Raw genomic sequence first — 25,278 nt, forward strand, 5'->3', positions numbered from 1 at the left:
CGGCTGTGGGACATTTGGAATCGATCTGCCCACAAGCCCCCAGAATGGCATGCATCAATCAGGAATAGCTTGGAATCAATGAGGAGGGATGGTGGTTTAGTGGTAGAGTATCTGCTTGGTAAGCAGAAGGTCCCAGGTTCAATCCCCGGCATCTCCAACTAAAAAGGGCCCAGGCAAATAGGTGTGATAAACCTCAGCTGTTCAAGGGGAGGGATGGTGTCCCAGTGGTAGAGCATCTGCTTGGTAAGCAGAAGGTCCCAGGTTCAATCCCCGGCAACTCCAACTAAAAAGGGCCCAGGCAAATAGGTGTGATAAACCTCAGCTGTTCAAGGGGAGGGATGGTGGCTCAGTGGTAGAGCATCTGCTTGGTAAGCAGAAGGTCCCAGGTTCAATCCCCAGCATCTCCAACTAAAAAGGGCCCAGGCAAATAGACATGAAAAACCTCAACTGGAGACCCTGGAGAGCTGCTGCCAGTCTGAGTTAGACAATACTTTGATGGACCCAGGATCTGATTCAGTAGATGGCAGCTTCGTATGTTCATATGGATAAATTGAACCTGCCATAAAGACACTTGGTGCTAGCACATAGGAAGAAATTAATTTGTTTTTAAAAAGATGTATTTTGTTTGCTTTTCTTTCCACACATCCCCCAGCCTGAATGTCCCTCATTGATGGAAGGGGGGGGGGGACTTTTCTTACATTGTACTTCTGAAACGATCTCATGGTTCTTGCACATATCGTGAGGTTTTGAGCACTCCCTGTGCAGTTCCAAGCAAAGTTACTCCTTTCTAAGTCTTCAGTGAAGTCAATGGGCTTAGAAAGAGGTTAACGGTTTAGGACTGTGCTGTTGGTTATGTGCTTCTTTCATGTTTGCAGGGGTCTAGCAGGAGCTCCTTTGCATGATAGGCCACACAGCCCTGATGTAGCCAATCCTCCAAGAGCTTACAAGGCTCTTTTTGGTAAGCTCTTGGAGGACTGGCTACATCAGGAGTGTGTGGCCTAATATGCCAAGGAGCTCCTGCTAGAATTCCACCCCTGGGCTCATCAATGCATTTCTTTGATGGTATTTGCTGCTAAAATGGGGACAAGATGTAAAGATTTTTCCTTATGCCTTCTTCATTTTCCTTATGATTTCCTTAAGACTTTCCTTATGCCTTCTTACATGAGGGCAGGGCTTTTTTTTGTAGCAGGAACTCCTTTGCATATTAGGCCACACCCCCCTAATGTAGCCAACCCACCTAGAGCTTGCAGTGCTCTTCTTACAGGGCCTACTATAAGCTCTTAGAGGATTGGCTACATCAGGAGGGTGTGGCCTAATATGCAAAGGAGTTCCTGCTGCAAAAAAAGCCCTGTATGGGGGAGTGTTGGGTTTGTGTGTTTTTTTTTTTAAATATTGATCTAAAGTTCATGAGAGGCCTTTTGTAAAGAGAAAAAATGTTGGTTGGACCCATAATATGTGGGTGATAAATAACTTTACCATTCTGTGATTAACGTAACTTAAAATGTAAATTAAAATCGATCAATCCTCCATATTCCTTCTTCCCTCTTAACAAAAATGGAGGCAGGGGGGAGCCAAACAGAACCTTCTTTGTTAACATTGGATTTTGCTAATGGTTTCCTTTTCTTTGACTAACCGTTTGCTGCGAATCTTGCAATTTTGTTACCGGGATGCATTTTTCTCAAATTAACTATACAATGTGTTAGAAAGCCTATAAATTGATGTAAGCCATAACTTAAAAAACCACAATCAGGGTATTTTTTTTCCCCATCTGTCACTGTGTCACTGTGTGGGGGAACCAATTTGATTCTTATCAAATAAACCGATCCACCAGTTTCATTTGAAAAAAAAAAGAAAGAAAACTGGATTGCAGTTCCATTTGTTTCAGAGTGAGTTCCTTTGTTCGCTTTGCTTTTGCACAGGGATTCTACTTCTGTTTCACACAGTGGAGATCCGTCGGGGAGGGACGGTGGCTCAGTGGTAGAGCATCTGCTTGGGAAGCAGAAGATCCCAGGTTCAATCCCTGGCATCTCCAAAAAAAGGGTCCAGGCAAATAGGTGTGAAAAACCTCAGCTTGAGACCCTGGAGAGCCGCTGCCAGTCTGAGAAGACAATACTGACTTTGATGGACCCAGGGTCTGATTCAGTATAAGGCAGCTGCATATGTTCATATGTCTGTACGCTGATGGAGTTTCACGCGTGCTTGTTACTTTGTCTGATATACGTTGATGTTGTCCACCTGACATTGGGAACTTTGGGGCTAAAGTCACCAGGAGGGGTCATTCGGAACAGGAAAGTTCCTCAACGCTATGGCCCCAACACTATGCAATTTGGGGCGTTATCAACAGAAGTCTAGTGTCCAGATCACGTGAAGGGATGGTATCGCTTTACTCTGCTCTGGTAAGACCTCACCTGGAGTACTGCGTTCAGTTTTGGGCACCACATTCTAAGAAGGATATAGACAAGCCGGAACAGGTCCAGAGAAGGGCAACGAAGATAGTGAGGGGTCTAGAGATCAAGTCCTATGAAGAAAGGTCGAAGAAGCTGGGCATGTTTAGCCTGGAGAGGTGATATGATCACCATCTTCAAGTACTTCCAGGGCTGTCATATTGAGGATGGTGCGGAACTGTTTTCTGTGGTAGCACCAGAACAAATGGGTTGAAATTAAAAGAGTTTCCGGCTCAACATTAGGGAGAACTTCCTGACCGTTAGAGCAATTCCTCAGTGGAACAGGCTTCCTCGGGAGGTGGTGGGCTCTCCTTCCTTGGAGGTTTTTAAACAGAGGCTAGATGGCCATCTGACAGCAATGAGGATCCTGTGAATTTAGGGGGAGGTGCTTGTGAGTTTCCTGCATTGTGCAGGGGGTTGGACTAGATGACCCTGGAGGTCCCTTCCAACTCTTATGATTCTATGATCCATACTTCCTCCTGCCTGCTTTTTTGCACATAATGGGACTCAATTCAAAGATTCCCATCTTCAGGGCTATTTTTTTAATAGGAACTCCTTGCATATTAGGCCATGCACCTGTGATGTAGCCAATCCTACAAGAGCTTACAGTAGGCCCTGTAAGAAGAACTCTGTAAGCTCTTGGAGGATTGGCTACATTGGGGTGCGTGGCCTAATAAGCAAAGGAGTTCCTGCTGCTGCTGCCGCAAAAAAAGCCCTGCAAGAACAATAATTGTCAGAGACATTATTTACCTGCCATGGCTATTCATTGCCAGCATCTGGTCCAGTCAGGAGTGAATCACACATGCTGGCTGTGTTTTAGTCCCTTGACTGGATTCCATACTCATTTATGCTCTGCAGAGTTCCATAATACACCAAGAATTGTCACTTGCGTAGGCTGGTCTTTTGGCTTCGTTTTGCAAAAAGAAACAAGCAAACCAACCCAAGTCCCTCCTCTCTGCTCTTCCCCACTCAGGTGACCCCCTTCTTCCACCTGACAGAGCAAATAATCGTGCACAAAAGCACATCGATTTATCTTCAAGGTGACACAGAGCTCCGTGTTGTCATATGCTTCTTCCTGCCGGCCCCATGTGGAATGTGATGGGTGAAAATTCTGTACTTCGATTTATTGTATACCAAGCGCATTTCTTCAGCGTTCTCGACTTCTTCGGCAAGCCAAAAATAAAACGGCTCTGGAATGGCAAGACTGGGTGGCAGATTTTCCGGGCTGGGAGCGTTTCTTTATCCTTACAGTTGCTGGCAAGACTCCATACTAATTATCTCCATCCAAAAGAGGGGAGGAAATGTGACGGATGACTAGACCAATTTATATCATGCGATACAATGACATCTATCATGTTGCAATTATATATATATATATATATATATATATATATATATATATATATATATATATATATATATATATATATATATATATATATATATATATATATATATATATATATATAGTGCTTATTTAGACCAATGAAAAGAGGGGCCGTGGCTCAGTGGTGGCAGCGTATCAGCTTTGCACACAGAACGGTTCAATCCCCAGGAAAGGAAGGAAAGGCCCGCTGTGCAAGCACCAGTCGTTTTTGACTCTGGGGTGACGTTGCTTTCACAACGTTTTCACGGCAGTCTTTTTACGGGGTGGTTTGCCATTGCCTTCCCCAGTCATCTACACTTCCCCCCCAGCAAGCTGGGTACTCATTTTACCGACCTTGGAAGGATGGAAGGCTGAGTTAACCTCGAGTCGACTACCTGAAAACCCAGCTTCCGTGGGTGATCGAACTCAGGTTGTGAGCAGAACTTAGGACTGCAGTACTGCAGCTTTAACACTCTGCACCATGGGGTTCTTTCCTCAATCTCCAGATTCTCCGGTTAAAAGGATATGGTGATAGATGACAGGAACACAGAAACATAGAGCTGGAAGGGAATTCAAGAGTCATCTAATCCAGCTCTCTCTGCACAATGCAGGAAATTCACAGTTCTCTCCCCCCCTCCGCACATTCCCAGTGGCCACTTTTCTATGCCCAGAGGAAAGCAAAAAAAAAAAACCTCCAGGATCCCTGGGCCAATTTATCAAAGAGCCATGCAGATCATTAGCTCATGATGCTGGAAAACTGGGCTAAAACCAATTAAATGAATTTTAACAGGGACAAATGTAAAGTTCCACATTTAAGTAGGAAAAATCCAATGCATGGCTATAGGACGGGGGGGGGGGGACTTGAATTAGCAGTAGTATGTTCAAAAAGGATCTAGGGGTCTTAGTGGACCATACGCTGAACATGAGTCAACAGTGTGATGCGGTGGCTAAAAAGGCAAATGCAGGTTTGGGCTGTATCAACAGAAGTATAGTGTCCAGATCACGTGAAGTGATGGTATCGCTTTGCTCTTCTCTGGTAAGACCTCACCTGGAGTATTGTGTTCAGTTTTGGGCACCACAGGATATAGACAAGCTGGAACGGGTCCAGAGATCAAGTCTATGAAGAAAGGCTGAAGGAGCTGGGCATGTTTAGCCTGGAGAAGAGGTGGCTGAGAGGTGATAGGATCACCATCTTCAAGTATTTGAAGGGCTGTCTAGAGGATGGTGTGGAATTGTTTTCTGTGGTCCCAGAAGGTAGGACCAGAACCAGCTTGTTGAAATTAAATCAAAAGAGTTTCCAGCTCAACATTAGGAAGAACTTCCTGACCGTTAGAGCGGTTCCTCAGTGGAATAGGCTTCCTCGGGAGGTGGTGGGCTCTCCTTCCTTGGAGGTTTTTCAACAGAAGCTAGATGACCATGTGACAGCAATGGAGATCCTGTGAATTTAGGGGGAGGTGTTTGTGAGTTTCCTGCATTGCGCAGGGGGTTGGATTAGTTGACCCTGGAGGTCCCTTCCAACTCTATGATTCTATGATGCAAAAGAGGGACGGTGGCTCAGTGGTAGAGCATCTGCTTGGGAAGCAGAAGGTCCCAGGTTCAATCCCTGGCATCTCCAAAAAAGGGTCCAGGCAAATAGGTGTGAAAAACCTCAGCTTGAGACCCTGGAGAGCCGCTGCCAGTCTGAGAAGACAATACTGACTTTGATGGACCAAGGGTCTGATTCAGTATAAGGCAGCTTCATATGTTCAAGACCTCACCTGAGAGTTGTCGTGTCCCTGGTAAGGGGGACTCCTATTGCCCACTGCCCCTCAGAACAGTAGTGAGGAGAAAATCAATTAACCCCACCCCCCCTCCAAACCAATGCTGGCTGTCTTAGTAGCCAGCAGCTTCTTGTATTCAAATGGCTTGATCTTGCTTTTCGTTGTGCCTAAAGGTTGCCTTAAATCCCGACAAAACTGGCCAGGGCGTATCATTGAGCTTTTTGACCCATGAACGCTGATAGCCAATGTTATTCTGCTTTAAGGTGCTACGGGACTCAAATTTGATTCTGCTAGTTCACACTGACATGGGATCCCAAACCCCACCCCAGTCTCCAGGAATTTCCCAACCGGGAGTTGGCAACCCTGCCCTGGACTAGAATTTGGTTCCAATTCAGGAAAGAACGCGAGACTCCAACATGAGGTTGCCAATCCCCAGGTGGGGGCAGGGGATCCCCCACTTTGGAGGCCCTCCCCCGCTTCAGTGTCATCAGAAAGGGGGAGGGGAGGGAAACGTCTGCTGGGCACTCCATTATTCCCAGTGGAGACCGATTCCCATAGGGTATAATGGAAAATTGATCCATGGGTATCTGGGGCTCTGGGAAGCTGTTCTTTGGGGTAGAGGCACTAAATTTTCAGCATAGCATTCAATGCCTCTCCTCAAAACACCCTCCAAGTTTCAAAAAGATTGGACCAGGGGGTCCAATTCTATGAGCCTCCAAAGAAGGTGCTCCTATCCATTGTGTCTAATGGAGGGAAGGCATTTTTAAAAGGTGTACGGTCCCCTTAAATGTGATAGCCAGAACTCCCTTTGGAGTCCAATTTTGCTTGTCTCCACCTTGCTCCTGGCTCCTCCCCAAAGTCTCCTGGCTCCACCCCCAAAGTCTCCTGGCTCCACCCCCAAAGTCTCCTGGCTCCACCCCCAAAGTCCCCAGCTATTTCTTGAATTGGACTTGGCAACCCTATTCCAACAATGCTCCATGGTGCGAGATTCAGGGTATCTCAAGCACATTTGTGCTCAGAGTTTCCTCTTGGCCACACTGGAGGATGCGTGATTGCAATTTGCCAGGTGTTTGAGAGTACACACAGCCTTTTTTGAGGCACCAAAACCAAGGAGGTCATTCACAACTTGCTAAACTATAATTGTGCAGCAATAACCATTTCACCTCTTGGGATTCTCTTGTCCAGCACTGGATGCTGGCCCGTGAGGTTCTGGACAACCTCTCCGACTTTGATGAATGTGCCAAAGCTTTGGCAAGCAACAGGGCAGCTGCTGTGAGAGCCCTCTCAGCCCCACCCACCTCACAGGGTGTCTGTTGTGGGGGAGGAAGATATAGGAGATTGTAAGCCGCTCTGAGTCTCTGATTCAGAGAGAAGGGCGGGGTATAAATCTGCAATTCTTCTTCTTCTTGTGCGGACTCTTATCTGGGAGAACCGGGTTTGATTCCCCACTCCTCCACTTGCACCTGTTAGCATGGCCTTGGGTCAGCCATATCTCTGGCAGAGGTTGTCCTTGAAAGGGCAGCTGCTGTGAGAGCCCTCTCCAGCCCCACCCACCTCACAGGGTGTCTGTTGTGGGGGAGGAAGATATGGGAGATTGTAAACCGCTCTGAGTTTCTGATTCAGAGAGAAGGGCGGGGTATAAAACTGCAATTCTTCTTCTTCTTCCATTGCTGGCAAGCCCCACTTGGATTGCATATTACAGCTCCCTCAAGGCTTGTTTTTACCAACAGTGACAGATAAATCTGTGCATGTACCGATTTTACCTCAGAGTTGTTATCCATACTGGTTTTACCTCAGAAATTTCAACTCCTGATTTCACCTGACCTTTCCCCTCTCTGTTAAATAAAAGATTTTGTTATTTTTGAACTTCAAAATGCCTCAAGTGTCATAAATTGTTTAAGTTAAAGTGGATTTCTGATCCTTTCTTCAGGTTCTTGGCCTGAGCCAACAGCCAAAATATTGTACTTTAACAGGGTGGGACAGCCAGAGTTCTTCAGGAAAGAAGAAAACACATTACTAGAGCGGCTCAGTCAGTACAGGGAAAGAAAAGTGGAGACAAAATTTGCCTCTGAGGGAGTTAAGTGGACAGGGCCTTCACATATGCTAAATAATGCAGTTTCAATCCACCCCAGCAACCCTTTGCAAGTGGATATGGCCATTCCACACAGTAAACTCCAGTTGCAAAATGCATTGGAAGTGGATGGAAAGTGTTATTGTGTGTGAAAGCACCTTGAGGAACTCTGTCTTTAGGGTTTGTAGAATCTGTAGGGATCAAAGATCCTGTCTTTGATCCCTTGTTGATATTTTCCAGGTGAGGCATTACACAACTTTTAAGATTGACAATGAATGAGGAAACTGAAAATTTTCAAGATTTTCTATTCCTTGACTTCGTCATCAACCAAAAGGAAGACTGCAGCCAAGAAATCAGAAGGAGACTGAGACTGGGAAGGAAAGCCATGAAAGAGTTAGAAAAGATCCTTAAGTGAAAGGATGTATTGCCAAGATCAAGAAAATTCATGTCATGGTGTTCCCCATGACCAGGGGTGGAATTCTAGCAGGAGCTCCTTTGCATATTAGGCCACCCCCCCTGATGTAGCCAATCCTCCAAGTGCTTACAAAAAAGAGCCTTGTAAACTCTTGGAGGATTGGCTACATCAGGGGTGCTTGGCCTAATATGCAAAAGAGCTCCTGCTAGAATTCTACCCCTGCCCATTACTATGTATGGGTGTGAAAGTTGGACAATGAAGAAAGTTGACAGGAAGAAAATGGACGCATCTGAAATGTGGTGTTGGGAGGAGAGTTTTCCAGACACCGTGGACCGCCAAAAAGACAGGTAAGTGGGTTTTAGATGGAATCGAGCCTGAACTCTCCCTAGTACCTAAAATGACTAAACTGAATCTATTGTACTTTGGCCACTATATGAGAAGACAAGACTCACCGGGAAAGACAAGCTAGAAAGTCGAAGGCAGCAGGAGGAAAACTCACCGTGACTCCATAAGGGAAGCCACGGTCTTTCGTTTGCAAGACCTGAGCAAAGCTGTTAACAATAGGATGTTTTGGGAGGCCTTTCATTCATCATGTTCAGTCGCACAGTCGAGTCCGACCCTTTGCGACCCCCTGGACCAAGTCACACCAGGCCCTCCTGTCTTCCACCATCCTCCGAAGTCCACTCAAATTCATGTTAATTACATCAATAACACTATCCAGCCATCTCCTCTTTTGCCGCCCCCTTCTTCTTTTGCCTTCTGTCTTTCCCAGCATCAGGATCCTCTCCAGGGAGTGCTCCCTTCTCATTGGGTGGCCAAAGTATTTGAGCTTCAGCTTCAGCATCTGACCTTCCAGGGAATAGTCAGGGTCCAATTTCCCACTACCCTTATGCCACTCTCACTCTCCTTTTCTCCGCGGGTCTTCCGTCGGATTTCACACTATCTGCCCTGGGTCTGCAAATTGCTCTGCCTCTTTCCCACAGCAAACGAGATCCTCTAAAAACCGGTTTCTGTTTTGCTGCAAGATAAAAGTGAAATGAGTTGCAGCCCAGGGGCAGATAGTGTGAAATCTGACAGAAGCCCTGCGAGAAGAGGAGCATGAGGTGAGCGGGAAATTGGTCAGGGTTGATTTCCCTGACTGGTTTGATCTTCTTGCAGTCCAAGGGGCTCTCAAGAATCTTCTCCAGCAACACAGCTTGAAAGCATCAATCATTCTGTGCTCAGCCTTCCTTATGGTCCGACTCTCACAGCCATACATCACTACTGGGAATACCATCGCTCCATTCATTCATAGGGGTGGCATAAGTCTGAAGCGCATTGACAGCACTTAACAGACACGCAAAGAGCTGATGCTGCGGACCTGTGCCCATGCTGCCATCGTTCCTTTTCCAACCAGAAAGGGAAGATGTGGTGACAGTCCTTGGATTCTCTTCGTGCACAGCACCAATTTTCACACACAGGAGCTCCTCTGCATATTAGGCCATGCCCCCTGATGTAGCCAGTCCTCCTGGAGCTTACAGTAGGCCCTGTACGAAGAACCCTCTAAGCTCTTGGAGGATTGGCTACATCGGGGGGGGGGGCGTGGCCTAATATGCAAAGAAACTCCTGCCAGAATTCCACCCCTGCTCCTTTGCATATTAGGCCACACATCCCTGATGTAGCCAGTCCTCCTGGAGCTTACAGTAGGCCCTGTACGAAGAACCCTCTAAGCTCTTGGAGGATTGGCTACATCGGGAGGGGCGTGGCCTAACATGCAAAGAAACTCCTGCCAGAATTCCACCCCTGCTCCGTTGCATATTAGGCCACACATCCCTGATGTAGCCAGTCCTCCTGGAGCTTACAGTACTAAGAACCCTCTAAGCTCTTGGAGGATTGGCTACATTGGGGGGGGCGTGGCCTAATATGCAAAGAAACTCCTGCCAGAATTCCACCCCTGCTCCTTTGCATATTAGGCCACACATCCCTGATGTAGCCAGTCCTCCTGGAGCTTACAGTAGGCCCTGTACTAAGAACCCTCTAAGCTCTTGGAGGATTGGCTACATCGGGAGGGGTGTGGCCTAACATGCAAAGAAACTCCTGCCAGAATTCCACCCCTGCTCCGTTGCATATTAGGCCACACATCCCTGATGTAGCCAGTCCTCCTGGAGCTTACAGTACTAAGAACCCTCTAAGCTCTTGGAGGATTGGCTACATTGGGGGGGACGTGGCCTAATATGCAAAGGAGCTCCTGCTAGAAAAAGCCCCGCCTGGCAGCACTGAGAGGTGTCACATCCTGGTAGCTACTTCCACAGCTCCTGAGCAAGAACAGTCTATAGTACATCTGAGCAGCGAGAGGATGTGGGATTTCTGCAACTGAGACCGTCAAGATCTGGTGCCATTCCAACTGACCTTGTTTCTAGAACAAAGCTGGAGTCTTGTAGCACCTTTAAAACCAGCAACGTTTTATTCCGAATGTAAGCTTTTGTGTGCATGCACACTTCATCAGATGATGAAATGGGGTACAGCGAGCAGAGCTGCATAGAGCAGATTAAGCGTGATTTAACCACCGATTTAAACATGCTTGACTCCGGTAAAGTTGTTCAAAAGTAAGCTAAAGAACAATGATATGTGTTGGAAAGGCTGTGGGATGGAGGGTAATTATTTTCATTTGTGGTGGACATGCCCCAAAATAAGTATTGTGGCTAAAATTTCAGAAATGATAGGCACATTGGTGCCTCTAAAACCAGAAGTAATTTTACTAAATTTGTGGCCAGAAAATTGGTCTACTCCTTTACGCTTGGAACTTATCTCGATGTTACTGTTAGCTGGCAAAAGTTTGGTAGTTCAAGTTTGGAAGAGTACTAAAGTCCTTTCGGTAGAGGAATGGTAAATGAAGGTGAGGGATATAATTGTACAAGATAAGATCTCAACACAACTACTACTAATGGAAACTCCAACATACAAAAATACCATAATAGAAACATGGCTTCCTTATCTAGATTATATGAATTCTACTGCTACGGAAAGTGAAAAGTTGCCTCCTGAAACGTTGGATTTCATTATTATTTAAGGAAATTATCATGTATGTATGTAACGTTTGAATCAGTGCAAGGATTTGTTATGTAGTGTAAGGATTTGTTACGTATTTTTTATAATTATGATTTGTACGAAATTGTTTATTTTTGGTTATAATAAAATTTAATTAAAAAAAAAAAACATGCTTAACCACTGCCCACCAGCTATATGTAACTCTGCTCTACTCCGTTTCATTGTCTGATGAAGTGGGCATGGACATGCAAGCTTACATTCTGAATAAAATTTAGTTGGTTTTAAAGGTACTCATGGACTCCAGCTTCGTTCTCTTGCTTCAGACCAACACGGCTGCCGACTTGGATCTGACCTAGGTTCTCTCTGTCTCTGTCTCTCTCTGTCTCTCTCTGTCTGTGTGTGTGTGAGAGAGAGGGAGAGAAGAGAGAGAGAACAGAACCAGGTGCCTGTCTCCTGCCCAGAACTGGCGGTCCTTTCCCAAACCGTTCCTCTGATCTAATGCAGCATTCTCTGCAGTGTACACAAATGCAAATTTCCTTGCGCTTCCCTTGGAGGCTGCTGCAGTCACCTTGTGGCGAATGAGGTCATTGAGAAGCCGGCTGATTCCACACACACACACACACACCCCACACACACAATGTTACTGAGAGAATTTTAAAAACACATAAACCAGCCCTTCAAACAACCACCAACAGTGGTTTGCCGGAGCGGTTCTCTGCAGAGGATATCAGAGAGGCAGCTTCTTTATCCTCACACTCTGTCGCTTTCCTCTCCTCCGGCCCCTCTGAGACAGGACTGGTTTCCATTTAAATTATAAGTGCTTTCTGGCCTCTTGCTCCTTGCCCCCCCCCCCCCAATCTATAGGGGTTTCTGATTGTGGAAAGAGATTTCAGATGCTACAGCACTGTGGCTAATTTGCAGCGCAGTCCAGAAGCAAAGTTCCACCTTCCTGCGTCTACCGAAGCGAATGGGATTGCAATGGAGTAACTCCGTTTTAGGATGGTCTTGTGAAAAGCATGCTGCTGAACTCTGAGATTCGGAGGGCGAGGAGTGGAACAGGTTGCCAATCTCCAGGTGGGGCCTGGAGGTCTCCTGGAATCACACCCAATCTCCAGACAACGGAAATCAATTCCCTTGGGGGGGAAAGGGCTGCTTTGGACTCTATGGGATTAGGTGGGCTATATGGCCAAGAAGGTCCCTCCCTTCCCCAAACCCTGACCCTCAATAGGCTCCATCCCCAGATCTCCAGGAATTTCCCAACCCAAAGTGGAATCCATACACTCTGCATGTAAAAGATGAAAAGCTCCTCCTTAAATAGTTTAAGGCAGGGTGTCAAACATGTGGCCTGGGGGCTGAATCAGGCCCTTGGAGGGCTCCTGTCAGGCCCCGAGCAACTGGCTGTCATCCGCTTCCTTCTCCCTCTCTCTTGCTTCCCTCTGCCTCACAGCTCACAGCTTGCTTGGCCAGGCTTGCTCAATCGCACAGGAGCTGCAGAGCAAAGTCTCTATTTTCTCCATTGGCTGAAGCTCTTCCCCTGGGGAGGATGAGGGAGGGAGTGCTTGCTTTGCCAAGGCTCTCTCAGTTAGACAGCAGAACTACTGAAACGAGCCTCTCTAACCTTCTATTGGCTGAGGCTCCTCCTCCTCCTCAGGGCAGATCACAACAGACTTAAATAATAACAATAGGCAATAAAATTAGAAGTAAATAAACAAGTAAAACAATAAAATTACTCCATTTCGGGTGGAAGACCATAGTGCAAACAGGCCATAGTGCAAACAGAGCTGGAACCAATGATGTGCCAATAGGCCCGAAAGACGACGGAATGCTGTGATAGGGAGGCCAGACTCAGTGTACTATGGGTGTCTGCTGCCTCACTCGAAGGCCTGGCGGAACAGCTACGTTTTACCGGCCCTACGAAAAGGTAGTAAATCAGGTAGGGCCCTAATCTCCAATGAAAGCATGTGCCACCCAGCCGGAGCTTGATAAGTAATTGGAGACTTGATATTGCAAACCAATATGGAGAGACCTTTATTCAGGGGTGGAATTCTAGCAGGAGCTCCTTTGCATATTAGGCCACACACCCCTTATGTAGCCAATCCTCCAAGAGCTTACAAGGTTCTTTTTTGTAAGCCCTTGGAGGACTAGCTACATCAGGAGGGTGTGGCCTAATATGCAAAGGCGCTCCTGTTAGAATTCCACCCCGCCTTTATGAATACAGAGAGACTCTTTTGTGTGAAAATTCTACAACCTCACTCATTATAAATTAATATATGGATTTTTGTACTGAGAATCTCTTTTGGATTTGGACAGTGAGCTCTGGGGCATCACATCCCACTGAGGTGTCACCCTTCCCCAAACCCTAACTCTAAAGGCTCCACCCCCCAAAAAAAATTCCCAGGGATTTCACAATCAAGAGCCCAATTAGGAGGAAAAGTTAGCATTGGAAGTTTTAATGCTTCTTTTTTCTTTCCCTCACCCCACCCACTTTTGTACTTGTTCTTGCGGCTTTCCGGGAGGGGTTTTTTTTGTTTTTTTTTAGACCTCAGCATCGCAGTTCTTAGAAGCGTTGGCTCGCTTATGCCTACAAATTACTGAGCTGATTCGGGCAATTATGATTAATCAAAGTAACAACGGCGACGTTGACAGAGTCTCTGGAATACCTATTCCGAAAGAAATATGTACATGAACGTGCAAATGAGCCGTCGGATTTCTGTCAGCCCACACTGGCTCACTTGAGGCCCCGTTTATGCACACAGGAAAATGACGTGGTAGTGGGGTGGTGGGATGGACAGACAGCATCATTTCCCGCCAGGGTTTTATAAGGTTCTTGGAGAGTGGTCTCTATGGTATCATTCCCTGATGAGGTAGGGTCACCAGGCCTGTTTTGGAAAACATCAGGAGACTTTGGGGGTGGATCTGGAAGAGGGAGGGGGTTGGGGAGGGGAGGGGATGCAGCATGGTACAAGGCCACAGAGTCCGCCCGTCAACGCGGCCATTTTCTCCAGGGAAGGTGATCTCTTCCAGCTGCAGATCGCTTGAAAAAGTGGGAGATCCCCAGGCCCCACCTGGAGGCTGGCAAGCCTATGAGATCTCCCCATCAGCCAATGGAGAAAATAGAGGCTTTGCTCTGTAGCTGCTGTGCGATTGAGCAAGCCTGGCTGAGCAAGCTGTGATGCAGAAGGAAGCGAGAGAGAGGGAGAAGGAAGCAGATGACAACCAGTTGCGGGGGGGGGGGGGCTGATAGGAGCCCTCTGAGGCTGCATGTTTGACATCCTTGTCAAAGAGTTTACCTTCCAAAATGGCTGTTTTTGTTGGAGCAACTCAGCATGCCTGGACATTGCGGGGTGTGTGTGTGTGTGTGTGTGCTACATCACTAAGGGTAAATCATGTTGGGTTGCCAGCCTCCAGGTGGAGCCTGGAGACCTCCTGCTTTTACAACTCTAGCCGGCCCAGATCAGCTCCCCTGGAGAAAATGCCTGCTTTGAAGGGCGGGCTTTATGGCATTGTACCTTGCAGAAGCCCCTCCCTTCCCCTTACCCCGCCCTCTTCTGGCTCCACCTCAAAAGTCTCCAGGTCTTTTCCAACACAGACCTGGCAAGTTAAATGCGATGCCTCTCTTAACCTAGGAGCTGTCTTCTGTCCCCTCCTGTCTTTGTTATCTTTTCATTCTCTGCACATGGCCTTCCATTGGAGACACATGTCTCCCCAGGTGTCTCCTGTCGCTACAGTGCCCTCATATTCCCACACACATGGTGCCGGATAAGCTTGTTGTTTCTCTTAAGCGTCTTTCTCTTCTTTTGACTGCACCCTGACTGCGCACAGGATCTACATGAATAAATGTAAGCTTACCTTTTTTTTCTGCAATATACTTCTTGAGAGATTTATTTAGTGCATTCAGTATTATGCTTAGGGTTGGCTTCTATGATCAGTATAGTCAGTGCTGGATTAAACCCTGTGGAGGCCCTTAGGCAGTCCAAATCTCAGGCGGTCCCCTTGCAAATGATCTCAGAGTCGGAGCGCCCATCCCACTGCCTGCGGCCCCGCTGCAGCCTGCAGCCACCTTCTCGAAAGCCCCTTTGACAAAGCTGCGGGGGAGAGGCAGAGAGAGGCAAACTTGGCGACGACGCCAGCAGCAGCTGCACCAGGCGAGTCGGGCAAAGAGCGTCTCAGTTGCTGGCTGGGTGTGCAGGCTGGGAGGGCTGCAAGCAGGGGGGAAACCAGTGCCTACTTGGCCTAATTGCTAATCTGGCCCTGACTATAGTCCGGAGATGACTTTTAATTGCAGGAGAACTCCAGGAGCCACCTTGAGGTTGGTAACCCCTAGGATAGAAGAGCCCCATTCAAGGGACGAGCTGTTCTCTTCAAAAGATCTTCATGGCTCGCTTCAAGCAGCCTTGCAGCTCTGCAATTGGGCAGAACGCCTTTTGCCCCCCCACCCCCGGCATTTGCCTGTAGCTTAGGGTTTGCCAGTTCTACGTTTGTAAATTTCTGAAGATTTGTTGGTGGAGCCTGTGGAGGGCAGGGTTTGTGGAGGGGAGGGACTGGGATGGGTTATAATGGCTTTTATCCCACCTTCTGCAATAGCCATTTTCTCCGAGTGAACTAGGGTTGCCAAGTCCAATTCAAGAAATATCTGGGGGCTTTGGGGGTGGAGCCAGGAGACATTGGGGCGGAACCAGGAGCAAGGGTGTGACAAGCATCACTGAACTCCAAAGGGAGTTCTGGCCATCACATTTAAAGCGACCACACACCTTTTAAATGCCTTCCCTCCATTGGAATGAATGAAGAATAGGGGCACCTTCTTTGGGAGCTCATAGAATTGGACCACTTGGTCCAATCTTTTTGAAACTTGGAGGGTGTTTTGAGGCGAGGCACTGGGTGCTACGCTGAAATGTTGGAGCCTCTATCTCAAAACACAGCCTTCCCAGAGCCTCAGATACCTGTGGATCAATTCTCCATTATACCCTATGGGAATCAATCGTCATAGGAAAAACTGGAGTGCCCAGAAGACACTGGAGGATTGGCTACATCGTGACGGTGTGGCCTAATATGCAAAGGAGTTCCTGCCACAAAAAAGCCCTGAGTTTATTTAGGTTTAATAACAGCAGGGCTTTTTCTGTAACAGAAACTTATTTGCATATTAGGCCACACACCCCTGATGTAGCCAATCCTCCAAGAGCTTACAGGGCTCTTAGCACAGGGCCTACTGTAAGCTCCAAGAGGATTGGTTACATCAGAGGGGTGTGTGGTCTAATATGCAAAGGAGCAGGGGTGGAATTCTGGCAGGAGCTCCTTTGCATATTAGGCCACACACCCCTGATGTAGCCAGTCCTCCAAGAGCTTACAGGGCTCTTCGTACAGAGCCTACTGTAAGCTCCAGGAGGATTGTCTAATTGTGTCTAATTGGTGTTGTAGTGGTGTTTTGATGTCTATTGCTACTGGCCTTAAATGGCGGAAAGATGGGATAAAACATTTTCATAATAAATGTTTGCAGGGGTGGAATTCTCACAGGAGCGCCTTTGCGTATGCTCCTTTTGCGTATTAGGCCACAAACGCCTGATGTAGCCAATCCTCCAAGAGCTTACAAAAGAAAGAGCCTTGTAAGGTCTTGGAGGATTGGCTACATCAGGGGTGTGTGGCCTAATATGCAAAGGAGCTCCTGCTAGAATTCCACCCCTTCTCCTTTGTGTATTAGGCCACACCCCCTGATGTAGCCAATCCTCCTGGAGCTTACAAAAAAAGAGCCTTGTAAGGTCTTGGAGGATTGGCTACATCAGGGGGTGGGGCCTAATATGCAAAGGAGCTGCTGCTAGAATTCCACCCCTGAATGTTTGTAAGTAAACTAAATGCTAGGGAGGAAAGCCACATGGACACATAAATCAGTCTTATACTGAGTCAGTTCCTTGGTCCATCAAGGTCAGCCTTGTCTACTCAGACTGGCAGTGGTTCTCCAGGGTCTCAGGCGGAGGTCTTTCCCATCACCTCCTACCTGGTCTTTTTAGGTGCCAAGGACTGATCCTGGGACCTTCTGCATGCCACACAGACACTCTGCCAGTGAGCCCGAGCCCTTCCAACGCTTCCAGACCAGTTCTGTCCTCTCCAAAGGGAACTAAACCATTTCGTGCATCACTCAAGTGATGGGGTTGGGTGGTATTGTGTGGAAGTTCAGAAAGAACATAAGAACAGGAGGCCCACGAGTGTGGCCAGGACACTGGAAGCCCTCCCACTGTTGCCCACCGAGCACCAAGGATACAGAGCATCATTTGCCCAAGCCGTAGTGTTTTATCGATTTGCTGTGGGTAATAGCAACTGATGCCAGGGCTTTTTTTTGTAGCTGGAACTCCTTTGCATTTTAGGCCACACCCCCTTGATGCCGCCCGTCCTCATGGAGCATATGAACATATGAAGCTGCCTTATACTGAATCAGACCTTTGGTCCATCAAAGTCAGTATTGTCTTCTCAGACTGGCAGCGGCTCTCCAGGGTCTCAAGCTGAGGTTTTTCACACCTATTTGCCTGGACTCTTTTTTGGAGATGCCAGGGATTGAACCTGGGACCTTCTGCTTCCCAAGCAGATGCTCTACCACTGAGCCACCATCCCTCCCCAAGTACTTGTACAAGTACTGTACAAAGAGCCCTGTAAGCTCTTGGAGGATTGGCTACATCAGGGCTGTGTGGCCTAATATGCAAAGGAGTTCCTGCTACATCGGAAATAGTGGAGAATTGATCTGAAGGTATCTGTGGCTCTGGGGAGGGCTGTTTTTTGAGGTAGAGGCACCAAATTTTTAGCATAGCATCCAGCGCTTCTCCCCAAAACACCCCCCAGGTTTCAAAAAGATTGGGCCAGGTGGTCCAATTCTATGAGCCCCCAAAGAAGGTGACGATCTCCATGATTTCCTGAGGAAGGAAGGCATTTTAAAAGGTATGCGGTCTCTTGAAATGTGATGGCCACAACTCCCTTTGGCGTTCAATGATGCTTGTCACATCCTCGCTTCTGGCTCCACGCCCAATGTCTCCTGGCTCCACCCCCAAAGTCTCCTGGCTCCACCCCCAAAGTCTCCTGGCCCCACCCCCAAAGTCTCCTGGCTCCACCCCCAAAAGCCCCCAGATATTTCTTGAATTGGACTTAGCAGCCCTCCTTTTATGCTACTTGAGCAAAACAGCCCTCTAAGCGGCAGCCGGCCTCCGTTTCCTTTTGCCCTCCAGACAAGGTTAGGCTGAGGAGAGAGAGAGAGCAGCTAGGGACATTTCCCTTCCCCTTCCTCTTGGGCTGAGCTTCCTGTTCTGTCACCCTGCATTTGTGTGATCTGTGCTGCAAACACGGCACCAATTTGCCATGACGCCTCCGTGCAAAGGATCCGGGGAGAGGGCGGGGGGGGGAGCATACGTTGGGTAGCAGACAAAGGCAGGCAGCAGATAATCAGCCCTGCGTGCTGGAGGAAATGAGGCAGCTGGGCGAAGGAGAAGAGCTGGGGACGTGTGGGTAGGGTTGCCAGGTCCAATTCAAGAAATATCTGGGGACTTTGGGGACGGAGCCAGGAGACTTTGGGGTGGAGTCAGGAGGTTTGGGGGCAGAGCCAGGAGACTTTGGGGGTGGAGTCAGGAGACTTTGGGGGTGGAGCCAGGAGGAAGGCAGTGACAAGCATAAATGAACTTCAAAGGGAGCTCTGGCCATCCCCTTTTTAAGGGAGCAGACTTCGGAGGGCGGTGGAAGACAGGAGGGCTTGGCGTGACTTTGTCCATGGGGTCGCAAAGAGTCGGACTCGGCTGTGCGACTGAACAACCACCACACCTTTTAAATGCCTTCCCTCCATTGGAAATAAGGAAGGATAGGGGCACCTTCTTTGGGGGCTCATAGAATTGGACCCCCTGGTCCAATCCTTTTGAAACTTGGAGGGTGTTTTGGGGAGAGGCACTGGATGCTATGCTGAAATTCTGGTGTCTCTACCTCAAAAAACAGCCTCTCCAGAGCCCCAGATACCCATAGATCAATTCTCCATTATACCATAGGGGAATCAGTCTCCATAGGGAATAATGGAGTGCCCAGAAGACATTTCCCTCCCCCCCACTTTTTGATGACCCTGAAGCGGGGGGAAGGCCTCCAAACCAGGGTATCCCCTGCCCCTGCCTGGGGATTGGCAACCCTATATGAAGGAGCTTTACCACATCTAGCCTGAGTCTCCCTGCAGCTGAGTTGCCAACTCTGGGTTAGGAAATTCCTGGAGATTTGGGGACGGCACCTGGGGAGGGTGGGATTTGGGTTGGGACAAGGACTTCAGTGGGGTATAAAGTCCTGCTCTCTCCAAAACAGCCATTTTCTCCAAGGAAACTGATCTCCGTAGTCTGTAGTTGTGATTCCAGATCTCCAGGCCACACCTGGAAGTTGGTATCCCGGCCTGCAACCACCCTTTTCCCCCTCCCACCTCAGTGGGCTTTTCCACGAAAAAAACTGATCGTTGACATGTGATCATTTTAAAATGAAGGCTGAAAGAGCCCTCTAGTGGTGTGTGAGGAGAATGGAAGCTATGCTTCATGTAGGCATGATCTGTATCAGGGATGGCCAAACTTGCATAACCTAAGAGCCACATAGATTAAATGTCATATGCTTGAGAGCTATGAGACTTTAACATCATATCATAGAATCATAGAGTTGGAAGGGACCTCCAGGGTCATCTAGTCCAACCCCCTGCACAATGCAGGAAACTCACAATGGAAAGGTCCCCTGTGGAAGCACCAGTCATTTCTGACTCTGGGGTGACTTTGCTTTCGCAGTGTTTTCACGGCAGACTTTTTATGGGGTGGTTTGCCATTGTCTTCCCCAGTCATCTACACGTTCCCCCCAGCAAGCTGGGGACTCATTTTACCGACCTCGGAAGGATGGAAGGTTGAGTCAACCTCAAGCCGGCTACCTGAGCCCAGCTTCTGCTGGGATTGAACTCAGGTCATGAGCAGAGCTTAGGACTGCAGTACTGCAGCTTTAACACTTTGCGCCGCGGGGCATTACTCACAATACCTCCCCCTAAATTCACAGGATCTTCATTGCTGTCAGAGGGCCATCTAGCCTCTGTTCAAAAACCTCCAAGGAAGGAGAGCCCACCACCTCCTGAGGAAGCCTGTTCCACTGAGGAACTGCTGTAACGGTCAGGAAGTTCTTCCTAATGTTGAGCTGGAAACTCTTTTGATTTAATTTCAACCCATTGGTTCTGGTCCTGCCTTCTGGGGCCACAGAAAACAATTCCACACCCTCCTCTATATGACAGCCCTTCAAGGACTTGAAGATGGTGATCGTATCACCTCTCAGCCGCCTCCTCTCCAGGCTAAACATCCCTAGCTCCTTCAACCTTTCTTCATAGGACTTGGTCTCCAGACCCCTCATATGTTAGAGAGCTGCAAGACAAGGAAGGAAGGAAGGAAGGAAGGAAGGAAGGAAGGAAGGAAGGAAGGAAGGAAGGAAGGAAGGAAGGAAGGAAGGAAGGAAGTAAGTCAAATAGATGGGGGGGAGGTGGAGGTAGAAAGAAAGCAACTTAAATGGATTCTCCAAGGCACCCTCTGGCTTGGCTTGGAGCAATGATTTAAAGAGAGAAATTGCCTTTTCCAAGCCATCTGTAAAAGAGCTACGTGTGGCTCCCAAGTATCCTTTTGTTTTTGGAAAGTATTGTATATAAAACAAGGCCAGAATGTATTGTGCTTTCATCCCCCCTTTTCCCTGATCCCTATTTTCTAAACTTTTCTGAAACGAATAAAAACTTCTGAAAACTGAGAGTGAGAGAGAGCACAGTCCCTGTGCTTGTTTTGCATTGTTCCAGACATTTTTTAATAGAAACCTGTTTTGAGGATGGAGGAAGACTCCACCTCTTTCTCTTCGCTTTTGCCTGTGTTATTCTGAAGAAATTGGTAGGAAATACAGCAGCTTCTGTGCACAAAGCCCCAGTGAGATCACAAAAGTGTGTGCTTGCAAACTCTGTTTATTTTGGCTGCTTTGTTAGTGTGGGGTCACTTTCATTTACTGGAATTGCTGGGGGGGGGGGGGAGACAAGGAAATAAAGCCTATTCAGGGGGATTGCACTGCCGTATTTTTATTTATTTCAGGGAATGGGACAGTCTCCCGGCTCCACCCCCAAAGTCCCCAGATATTTTCTGAGTTGGACTTGGCAACCTTACTTCGGTAGATGATTATCTTTCTTTAAAAGATGAGGCTCAAACTGCGTGAGGCCGGGGAGATGATTTTTCTCTCTTTATCTCTTTTTAAAAGACGAAAGCAGCAGCCTTAGGGGGGGGGGGATGTGGAGCCTCTATTCCCAAAAATGGTGCGGCTGTTGTTATCTGTATCACATCTAGTTTGTTCTGACGGGATCACAGCATACTAAGAATTTTTTTGTACCAGAAGGGGGCGCTCTAGACTTAGTCTTCATCCCCTTCGCCTTTCTGGTTCATGGTCAAAGGACAGTGTGGTGCGATAAACACACTACTGAAGCCCGACTATCAGTCTGAAAGGAGCTTTCATGCGTTACGGCTGCAGCTGACTTGTGCCATTCGTATCGCCTTTTATGAACAGCGAAATAGGTGGGGTTGCCAGTCCCCAGGTGGATAAAGATAGCACAACCAAAGTTCTACAAACCCTAAAGTTATAGCAACCAAATAATTAAGAATGTATTGAAACAAAATCATGCTTTCCTTCGTTCGGCCTCCCAGGATCTTCTGATAGTCCCCGGCCTAAGAGATGCCTGTCTTGCCTCGACCGGGGACAGGACCTTTTCGGTCTTGGCCCCAACCTGGTGGAATCAGCTCCCTATGGATATCTGGGCCCTACCTGGCTTGCTGGCTTTTCGTAGGGCCTGTAAAACGGAGCTGTTCTGCCTGGTTTTTGCTGCACTACCGGATGTGGTGCTGTATAGCGGCACTGTTTTGTGCTATACCACCTTGCTGTTACATCATCTTGCTGAATCATTTTGTTGCACTTTACTGAATGTTGTAGTCGGTTTTATTATGAGTTTATTGTGATTTTATTTCTATTTGATGTACTCCAATCTGAGCCCCTAAATGGGGGAATCGGCGGAATATAAATTCTTCTTCATCATCCTCCAGATATGTTCAACAGAAGGCTAACTAGCAATAACAATTCCCCAAAAGCTTCACCTCCTGTTCACTGAGTCGACCTCTTGTTCATTGGGACTCCTTTGATGGAACTGTGAAACTTTTCACCATCGCTGGCTGAAACAGATCCAGCAGGAACTCACAGGAGCACAGCTCCTGAACCTTTCTGAGGGTTTCCCCCTCTTCCTCCCCACTACCTTGTCCATTGGATAGTCAGTGCAGCTGCATAAAACAGGAGAATGGCCAGCCAGCCACCAGGAGCTTCACCATGGCCCCAGCAGCCCTCATTAACCCCTGAAGAAGCCCACACCACCCTTTTCCCACTTCTTATGTGATTTTGGGTGGCTTGCTGGCCTTTTGACTGGGTGGGGTGGCGGCCCAGGAGAGCCCCAGGTGAGTGAGGCCTGCTTGGGCTGGCTGGATCTCTAGTGAGCCCACGCAGGCCTCGCTCGCCCGGGGCTCTCCTTTCTTGCATTTGCTTTTGGCTGGGTGCAGGGGGCAGCATATCCTAATGAGTCTGCAAAACAACCCCTGGAGAAAAGCATCATAAACATATTTAAATAAACCAATCAACGTGTCTGTATTTTTGGCAACTATGTTTTGAAGCAGAGTTTGGCTCGAGATCTTTGAAGGGAAGCCCCGAGAAGAACGCAAACCTTCTTGTGAGTCTCACCAACAGGTTTTAAGTAATGGTTTTTGCCAGTCTTTTGGTCGCTTTCCCAGTCGTTCTCTATGCACCAGTAACCTCCATTGGGCTTCCTCCGCCCATCTGCTATTTGAAGAAAGGACGAAAGGGTATTGGAGTGTTCTTGTGTGGCTTCCTTTTAATTTAATTAAAGGAGATGTCAGGAGCAATAACTTTGATGGAAACACAGATATTGGGCCTATTGTATTCATTTCCTAGAGGGCTACGTAGTGTTTCGATTGGGCTTGTTGGTTTTTCGACTGCCACCAAACACGAGCAATAACTCCTAAAAGATTCAAAGCAGTGCAGAAACAACTTTTTCAACAACAACCACAAATGGTACAGATGAGTCCCAGCATGGGTGGAATTCTAGCAGGAGCTCCTTTGCATATTAGGCCACACCCTCCTGATGTAGCCAATCCTCCAAGAGCTTACAAGGCTCTTTTTTTGTAAACTCTTGGAGGATTGGCTTCGCCAGGGGTGTGTGGCCTAATATGCAAAGGAACTCCTGCTAGAATTCCACCCGAGTCCCAGAATGAGAGAGTTGCCAACCTCCAGATGGGGCCTGGAAATGTCCTGGAATTACAATATCCTAGAGAAAATGTTTGCTTTTGAGCAAAGTGGCGTCATATCCTGCTGTCATCCTTCCCCTCCCTAAACCCTGCCCTCTCCCAGTCTGTCCCTGAATCTTCAGAAATTTCCCAACCCAGAGATGGTAACGCTCCAAGGAGGGGGTGGAGGACATGGAATGTGCCCCCCTGTAACCAGAAAAGATTGAGAAGCTACCAGGAGAAGACTTCTTGTAGGTAGGGTTGCCAGGTCCAATTCAAGAAATATCTGGGGACTTTGGGGGTGGAGCCAGGAGCAAGGTTGTGGCAAGCATCACTGATCTCCAAAGGGAGTTCTGGCCATCACATTTAAAGGGGCTACACACCTTTTAAATGCCTTCCCTCCAGTGGAAATAATGAAGGATAGGGGCACCATCTTTGAGGACTCACAGAATTGGACCCCCTGGTCTAATCTTTTTGAAACTTGTAGGGTCTTTTGAGGAGAGGCTCCAGATGCTATGCTACAAATTTGGTGCCTCTACCTCAAAAAAAAAAAAAAAACAGCCCCTCCCCAGATCCCCACAGATCAATTCTTATTATACCCTATGGCCTATGGGAATTGGGTCTCCATAGGGAATAATGGAGTGCCCAGGAGACATTTCCCTCCCCCCTCCCGCTTTCTGATGATCCTGAAGCAGGGGGAGGGCCTCCAAACCGGGAGATCCCCTGCCCCCACCTGGGGATTGGCAACCCTAGCTTGGCGAAGTGATTTAAAGAGAGCAATGCCTTCTCCAAACCAGAGGACAGGGCAGTGGGGGCTTCAAGAGCCACACAATAAGTGTGAGAGTCAGATGCGGCTCCCGAGCTGCAGTTTGGCCACCCCTGGCATATATTCTCCCTGAAAGGTTAACGAAGTTCTTCATGCCAGCCAGGTTTCTTTTTCTAGGTAGCACAGTGAGATATTTATTTCATTTATTTAAAAGAGAAGACTCCTGCGGTTAATGGAGAGCCATATTATCAAGGTCATGCAGTGAATGTAAGGTTTGGCACTGGGTATAAATCCATTTTCATCGCTTTGCAGATATGAAGCAAAGAAGTCTCTTCTCTCACTAAAATATATCCCCCTGTGTAGAAATCAAGTCCTCGGGGAAGAGAGAGCTAAACTTTTCCCTGACATCCAGTTTTCTGTCTGCAGCAAGGTGTTCTTTGGCCGCATGGAGGGGAACGTTTGCTCATTCAATTCTCCAGCAACGTAGGGTTGCCAAGTCTAATTCAAGAAATATCTGGGGACTTTGGGGGTGGAGCCAGGAGACTTTGGGGGTGGGGCAGGAGACTTTGGGGGTGGGGCCAGAAGCAAGGTTGTGACAAGTATAACTGAACTCCAAAGGGAGCACTGGCCTTCACGTTTAAAGGGACTGTGCGCCTTCCCTCCATTGGAAGTAATGAAGGATAGGGGCACCTTATTTGGGGGCTCATAGAATTGGATCCCCTGGTCCAAACTTTTTGAAACTTGGAGAGTCTTTTGAGGAGAGGTGCCGGATGCTATACTGCAAATGTGGTGCCTCCACCTCAAAAATCAGCTCCCCCCCAAAGCCCCAGATACCCGCAGATCAATTTTAGTCTATTATACCCTATGAGAATCGGTCTTCATAGGGAATAATAGAGTGCCCAGAAGACAGTTCCCTCCCCCTCCTGGCTTTCTGATGACCCTGGAGCGGTGGGAGGGCCTCCAAACTGGGGGATCCCCTGCCCCCACCTGGGGATTAGGAGAACCTGATGAGAAACCGTGACAAAATAACGAACGCCATTATTCATTCATTTACGGTTGTTTAAATATGAAACGTCAAAGCACTGACCGTCATTATCCAA

At 47.9% G+C, this 25,278-nt stretch overlaps 1 protein-coding gene across 1 annotated transcript in view; it reads left to right on the plus strand.

Moving 5' to 3' along the window:
• Window positions 1-8,311: 8,311 nt before the first annotated feature.
• LOXHD1 (lipoxygenase homology PLAT domains 1) overlaps window positions 8,312-25,278 on the plus strand; it is a 320,016-nt gene continuing 303,049 nt past the window's right edge. The window contains exon 1 of the mRNA XM_060236607.1: window positions 8,312-8,403. Coding sequence (XP_060092590.1) covers window positions 8,312-8,403 — 92 coding nt within the window. The remainder of the gene's footprint in view (window positions 8,404-25,278) is intronic.

This window comes from Heteronotia binoei, chromosome 4 (assembly GCF_032191835.1).
Source record: "Heteronotia binoei isolate CCM8104 ecotype False Entrance Well chromosome 4, APGP_CSIRO_Hbin_v1, whole genome shotgun sequence".
Classification (NCBI taxonomy): Eukaryota; Metazoa; Chordata; class Lepidosauria; order Squamata; family Gekkonidae; genus Heteronotia; species Heteronotia binoei.